The sequence below is a fragment of the Acartia tonsa genome, chromosome 6, assembly GCF_053477335.1.
Source record: "Acartia tonsa isolate MP-2025a chromosome 6, ASM5347733v1, whole genome shotgun sequence".
Classification (NCBI taxonomy): domain Eukaryota; kingdom Metazoa; phylum Arthropoda; class Copepoda; order Calanoida; family Acartiidae; genus Acartia; species Acartia tonsa.
The window spans coordinates 32,092,828-32,100,763 of NC_137265.1; the positions used below are offsets into that span (position 1 = coordinate 32,092,828).

The 7,936-nt window shown below is 32.1% G+C and overlaps 1 protein-coding gene across 1 annotated transcript; it reads right to left on the bottom strand.

Annotated features, from left to right (window-relative positions):
• Positions 1–1,824: 1,824 nt before the first annotated feature.
• LOC145322405 (solute carrier family 66 member 3) lies at positions 1,825–6,396 on the bottom strand. Its single transcript, XM_080164394.1, has 8 exons — positions 6,213–6,396; positions 5,815–5,853; positions 5,396–5,518; positions 4,956–5,046; positions 4,689–4,750; positions 4,103–4,188; positions 3,692–3,748; positions 1,825–1,892 (listed from the first exon to the last, which is right to left on the bottom strand). Exons 1-8 carry the CDS (start codon positions 6,305–6,307, stop codon positions 1,837–1,839), a joined length of 609 nt encoding a protein of 202 aa, XP_080020520.1. The 5' UTR covers positions 6,308–6,396; the 3' UTR covers positions 1,825–1,836.
• Positions 6,397–7,936: the final 1,540 nt, after the last annotated feature.

Consider the following 7,936-nt stretch of genomic DNA (forward strand, 5'->3'; position numbering starts at 1 on the left):
AAAGGGATCTTGGACAAAGTAGCTTCGGACAAAGTAGCTTCAGGACAAAGTAGCTTCAGGACAAAGTAGCCTCCACTGTTAATAAAGGTAATGGCCGCAGCGCTCGCCCCCCTGGCCTGCCTAGCTGCGGGCGCTCGGCCCTCTAGCCTATAACCTAACCTAACCAAAAAATTGTAGAAACATTATTCAAAATTCTATAAAACAATATTAAAAATTGTAAAAATCTATCAACCACTTTTTGCAAAATCCACGAAATTCTAAACCACCTATGTATTATCAGTTGATGATACTTTTCTGAAATAAATGTTCTAAGGCTAACATAAGTTAGGTTAGGTTATAGGCTAGGGGGCCGAGCGCCCGCGGCTAGGCAGGCCATGGGGCCGAGTGCTGCGGCCATATTGTAGACTATTTTTCTTATGAAGCTACTTTTCTTAAGTAAATGACCTGAAGCTTCTTTGTCCTGAAGCTTCTTTGTCCTGAAGCTACTTTGTCCTGAAGCTTCTTTGTCCTGAAGCTACTTTGTCTGAAGCTACTTTGCCCGAAGCTACTTTGTCCAAGATCCCAAAAAAAGGTATTTGAAAAGTAGGGAGGGGGGGGGGGGGTTAGCTGAGTGGTCCACAAGAGACATAAGTGATTTAAAAATAATTTTATTCTCTATGTAGTATTATTGTTTTAAGTTGACATAAAAAATGACTGGAGTAAATGATTAGGTTAATAATATCACAATTTAATTAAAATGCATTGGTTCAAGTAAATCTATACGTTGCTTTTAACATAGAATAAGAATTAGTATAAAAATGTCTTTAGAATAATTAATATATGCTAAGACTTTAAGTAATAATGCAGCGATTACATAAAACTAGCAGCTGTGTTCCTTTCATCAAAAAGCTCTGAATTCAAGGCAGAAAAATTAACCTAAATCCTCCTCGGCCCAATATGAAGCTTCTCTAAAATGGAGAACTCAATCAGTTCAGTGGTTAGTTATTGATAACTTAACTACAGTGCTATAAGTAGTGGTAGAGAAATATAGACATTTTTACAAATTACAGAACCAGTAAAACAAAGCTTTATAGACTAAGAGATGATTCAAACAATTAAAATTACAAGAAACGATCATTATCACAGTTTTGATGTGTTTTACTGGGGCAAAGAAAAGGAGAAAGTAAAGACATATTCAGAAAAAGTGAAAATTATTTAAACAATAATTGGTAAAAAAAATAATATTTTGCTAGTCTACAGAAGACATAAAATTAGAGTTTACATTTTCCTACATTTAAAATGTAATTTTCATAGTGTGACTGTGTTGATTCTAATTGTACTTGTTTGTTTTGATAATATATCAGGGGTGTATATTCTGTATGGGGTCCCTTGCTAAAGGGTGGGGTAGGATTAAAATTTGTGTTAGGGAAAAAAAATAAAGAGTACTATTAACATTTTTCCCCTCGTTGAAAAAAAAACAGAAAAATATGTGAGAGGTGTAAAAATTAATAGGATAGAGAGGGAAAATGGAGCTACTCATAAAAGGTTATTTAGATACAAACTAGATATAAATCACATTAGTGTAAAGTATTTACAAATTTCACCGTAAAAAAGCAAGAATGCTATGTTACAAAATGCCATTAATTTTTCATTAGGTACCTATGCTTTGCATTAACAAATGTACATTGTACATATGCATTTAAGGTTAGTGTATTATGAAGCAAATATAATGTTGTACATAGTACAAAAGTGTTATTTAGTTTCATATTTCTTGTGCAGGTATATAAAATTAACTTTGAAAAATATTTCAAAAAATAACATTTTTTTCCATTTTATTTTGATCGAATTTAGAGTTGTTTATTCTTTCTTGTGATGAACCACTGGACGGTAGATGAAAATAGCTAACATTACACCTAAAATAAATTTAAATATATATATAATAAATGTAGACGTATTGACAGAGAAAAATTGCTATTATGGACCTCATTTTGGTTCATTCGTTAATCCAGTAGAAGGGAAAGGGGTTAATATAAACTTATGAAAGGGTGGAAAGAGGGTACCGCTATTTTAGCCAGCTGCGAGCATCCCTTAATCAGAGTACATGAAAATATTGTGCAACATCCAAGTAATAATATATCAATTAACGCAACATGTGATAGTCAGTTGTCTACGAATACGACGATGTTTTGATGGCTTCGAGAGTTTTAATCCAGTTGAATTTAAGAATAATTAGAGGCCATAATGTAAAACTTCTTTTATTGACTTATACTTGGTATTATTGTAATTCTATTTTCAGCAGTGCAGCTTCCCTTTGACTAAGGTTTAAACTAGGGTTGGGCCGGATATTTTTTTGGCCGGATACCGGATATCTGGCTGATTTCAAATGCCGGATATCCGGTCAACGCCGATATCCGGCAAATATCCGGTTATCCGGCCAAATTACCGGATATTCGGCCGGATAAACGGCTAAATTACTACATAATAAAGTATCAAAAAAGGATGTAGTCCCTTTCGTGGCAACGCACCTTAAGGGGCGATTCATTGTATTTATAAAATTGCTTTTAATAGGTTATTTTAGGTTAGGTTAGGTTATATTTGGTTAGGTGATTGCCCCGCAGGGTTAGGCAATTGGCCCTGCAAGGTTAGAGTCCCCCGCGAAGGGCTAGAAATAGGAGGAAAGCTACTGTGAAAATACGAATAATCGCTCCTTAAGGGGCGTTGCCACGAAAGGGACTATACCCGCAAAAAAATTGTGTTTTATATTATACTAGTGGCTGTGTCCCTAGTATCTTGGGATATTAGAAGGGACATGAAAGTGCAGAAAAATAACTTAAAACCTTACAACGACTTTTTTTATAAAAATTAAACAGCCTAAAACCACCCTGGGACCTATAAGAAGCTTCACTCTAAACGAGAACCATATCGGTTCAGCGGTTAGCGAGATCCTTTGCTACAGACAAAAAATGCTTACTACTTTATATAATAGGATAAAATTAAGGTTAAAACTTCAAAGTTAAGTAACTTTCGAAATATGGGTATGACACATAACTGCGAGTTGAAGTTTTTTTAAATACCTCCTTCCTGGCGGGCACAGGATGCCAGCAAATCTGGTAAGGTCATTCAGGTAAAAAGTAAAAATATTTTTTTTACTCAAACAAAGCATTTCATGTTATCTCATCGTACATCCTCATATGTAATATAGGTGTTCAAGCCAATTTCAGGTTCCAGGTATAATCCTGCAAGTCCTGAACCTCCAAGTCTCCAGAAATCTTTAAACGGTTCCTGTGACCTTTACTTAAAGATTTCAAATTTTAAACTTAGGCTTTTTTATATATCTTCATGACATAATACAATTTCATAAAATCCGTTGCCGTTTACCTGCCAACCGTCGGTTTGCGGCTGGCAGCTGCCAAGTACTGCTGCCACCGCCAAAATTTATGTTTTGAGATTTCTAATATAAAATTTATATAAAGATAAATATATTCAGAAAAAAATTGTTCTTCTAGCTTCAATAATAAAAAAAATTACAGCCATTTAAGATTAAAAAAACCCAGAAATTTTTGTTGTAAAATATAAAAGATTAAATTGCCGGATATCCGGCCGGTTAGTTTCAATATCCGGTATCCGGCCGGATATTGAAAATGGCCGGATATCCGGCCCAACCCTAGTTTAAACGTCCGTACAACCGACCCGTTTTCCCGCCATTCCTGACCTGCATTTCCAATTACAGAAATAAGAAAGTTCAGCCTGATTATCTGTTCACCAATTTCTAAAAAAATTAATAATACGGTTAGTATTCATAAGAAATCTAAAAAGAGAATGAAAATTAAATATTCTAAATATACACAAATAAAGAAAAAAAAGGAATCTGCCAACACTACACACTACACATACAATCCAATTAAAAATGATCCTAATTCTGTATTCATTTTTACAAGAATGGGGATAGGCAGAAAAATAGACTAAAATCTTAGGTACTAAGACTTGAATTAAAATATAGCCCAAAGCATCCCAAAACCTAAAAGAGAGAAATCAAATGGTTGAGTAGTTCAATATCTAAGATATTCAATTATCTACGGATAAAAAAACCATGGGTTTACTTTAAATTATATGATGATGATACCTGACAGAATCATGCTTGAAAGCCTAGAGGAAGAGGCAATGAAGTTGAAGAAATAGGCAGTAAAGCTTACATTACCACTGGTCCCACTAAAAAGTTTCAGTAATAATTTTTATTTTCAAAATACATTAATGAATTAGTTGAGAGCTTCATTCAATACGGTGACTTAATTTGGAACACCTGCCATACTAGGTTGAGGGTGAGGTAATAAAGAAAAGAGTAGCTCCAATGAGACAGCAGGTTAATTTAAAATGGTTTTGAATATGGAGCTTGATGGGCCTTTTGGCTAAACATAAGTGTTCAAGTCTTACTTCATGACTACTTAGGTTCAAACACTAAGAAACAATGGCTACACACACACACACACACACAATTTTAGATTTAGATTTTAAAATCCAACTTCGACTTACCCCATTCATATTAACAGATTTAAATGAGCCACCTGCCATAATAAGGTCGTGATAATTATTAAGAATCTCAAGTTACTTTCTCACAGTTTGATATCTTACGTTAATAACTTACCTAATTATGGAATAACTAGACTTAAGAAAAGACTGAAATTGTTTTGGTGGCAGGTAATAATAAGTACCTTTTAACTATAGCTGATATTTGGGCAACTTTTGAAAGAGTTCCGATCACAGTATTGGTTCCCTAAATACAAATTTTAAAAGAAAAATAATTCTTTTAATGTGAAATGTAGTATTTTTGTTGTTGTGAATCAAGCAAATAATATATTGAATCAAAGAAACTGCTTTTCAAAATAAAATGGCAGTAAATTTAAAAGTCGAAATAATTTTTTTACAATTTGAAATATGAAACTTTGATTTTTAAGTTAATGTAATGAATAAATACTTACAATAAGAGTAAGGGCAATATGCTTGGGGATGAATGAGAAAGAGTAGCCTTGTACCAGAAAAACTATCAGCCACATATAAGATCGCATTCTCCTAAAAAGATAAATAGAATTCAATTCATTTACAGAAATATTTTATCCAACATCTATTATTTAATACTAGCAGCTGCGCCCCAAACATCTAGTGGTTCTGTATTCAAAGGGATCAGAAAACAGCCTAAGATTTAAATCTAATAATAGAACATTATAAAACCACCCCAGAACCTATATGGAGCTTCACTAAAAAGGAGAACTCAATCAGTTCAGTACCTAGTTATTGAAATATTAAGCCTCAGACAAAAAGTCTTTCTACTAGGTATACCTGATAGGATATATTCTAAAGACTAAGTAGGAGTAGATAAAATATTATAATAATATATTTGCTGCGCTACCGAATATAATACCTGCTGCTGATATGTCCATATAATAGACAGATAAAGATAATTTGTACAAGTAGAACAGGATATTCCAGGTATTGGAAGATGGGATAACCTTGGTAATAGCTGAAGGAACCGGTATTTACATAACTAAAAAAATATTGAGAATAAACAATTGAAGAGTTAGGAATAGATAAGTTTTTAAAGTACCTAATATTTGACAAATTGTGGGAGGATTGTAACCAGTAACACAAAAAGTAATTGATTTCAGTTTTCATTTCTAACCTTTATTTCCTTGCAACATAGTGTTAAATGTATTTTTTAAATTGTAGTTGTAACTCCCCTAAATTTGATTTTATTTTTTCAAGAGAATTTTCCTAGTTTAGATTTTAAATGCTACTTTATTGCTGTAAAGCGTTAATTGGAAGAATATATAAATTAATTACCAGAAAAGGTCCAATAATACACTTTCAAAGCTTACTCCCCTAAAAATATAAATATCTATATTAAATATAAAGATTCATCTAAAAGCTATTAACCCAATAACGAGTAAAGCTTTTATTTTTACTAATATATTAACTTATTAGGTATATAATATGTTAATAAAGGTGAAGTTTATGAAAAATATGATTGACAACGGCGTTTTGTTAGTTTGACAGTACTCGATCATACGAGCTAAGAGGATGTCTATATATCAGTCTCTTTTAGCATGATCATCTCGCAAATTGCTGAATAGATAAGGTTCTCCTTTATACAGTGAAACTTTTAATAGGTTTAGTGAAGGCTTTATAACTATTTTGTGGGATTGTACCATGCAGTAAATATCTATAAAAAAATATCGTACCTTACATTTTGAGTTTTAGCCATTAACAAAATTTGTGGCACTTTAGCAACAAAACAGGGGGCCACGGCCATAATATTCAAAATATTCAACAACATTTTTTTTCAAAAAAACAAAGGATATTTTTACAACTCAGCAACACATTTGCAAAGATTAATGTTTTGTTTACATACAATTATATAATTTTGAATTCTGTCTGCAATTTATTGTTTACTAAAATTGAAGACATTTTTTCTCTAATGTTTTTTCCTCATTTGGTTTTAATGAAATTTACATATAATTAAAACATTACATTAAATACAATTTATTTATAGCATAATAGGAATATAAAAATATTGCATTTGAAGAGAAAAAAAACTTCAAAAATTATTCAGAAGTATCAGAATGTTAGGAGGACACAAAAGACAAAGAGTTTTAGACATACATAAAATGTCGTCTTTGCAATCAAATTTTTTGAGACAATTTTAGGGAAAAATAGAATTAATCATGCAAACAATATATATCTAACAAAAAGATATTTTTATATTTTTCTCTGTTTAATAAATAATATTCGGCCTAAGGTTAGTCTGCTTCTTTCACCATTTTATTTAACAACATTTTAAGATAAAGTTTAAGCTTTGGTTCCAATTTGAAATTTGTAAGTCAAAATTTGCGGTCACAGGATCAATTTTATACCACTATTTGATATTTTAGTATTTCATCATTATTATATACTTTGCTTAAGTACAATAGATATTTTTGTCCTATATCTGGATAAACCTACCTGGTTTTCTGGCATCAGGTGCCAGACAGGACTGAGGTACCAAAGAAATCTACCTGATTTGTAAAAACAAAAGCTATAAACAAAGCCGAAGGGCCAAAAATGTTGTAATGGGTTGATTCATAGGTTTCAAAAGCATGGCCGAATAAAGCTTTGTGTGTGTCAAAACATAAGCGTTGACCTCACATACAAACCCTTGATTCCTTGTTTGCTTTTTAATTAAAAATTGTGGGAAAGAACATTATCTCTCAAACTTATTAAAGGATGCCCCCCCCTCTTACCTTTACTGGCTTTTTAGGTAGCATAGCTTTTCTTTAACTCACTGATTGTCTGTCAGTCATAAGACGGAAATCTGATGCAACTTTACATTATTTTTTGTGAAGATTTTCATGTGAATATTCCCAAAGTAATGAATATATTCACGGTAACTTACAATGTTCGTTAATAGGTTGTTCTTGATATTTTGATAAGATTAGTTATTTCTACGTTGTCATCCTTGTATAGAAAAGAGAAAAGATTGCCATTTTATACAACTGCTCTTACAATCTTTAACTCTCCGGTAGCTAGATGTGTGCATGTACGTCCAATAAGATCTCGGAAACAAGTGGTGTTATGTCATAGACATAGAATAATACACCAAAACCAATGGAGAGGAAAGTTGTTAAAGAGAACTTAGGGTAGACTGTAATGATTTATTTGCAAGGGAAATGTTTTTATTCTGGTAAATATGATATCATTTGAAATCCACTAATAACTTTCTCACACTATTCAGCAGGATGGTAAATCCTGGCTCAAAAAGTACAATGTTTACAATATATGGAAACAAAGAGGGTAAGTGGTCCACTTGAGTTAAAAGTGATTCAATCCAAAAATGTTAAATCCTCTGCAGCTTTCTATCTTATCAGTTATTTGAATAACATGTGAATTTGACATTTATACAATTGAAGAAATTTGTCATAATTTTACT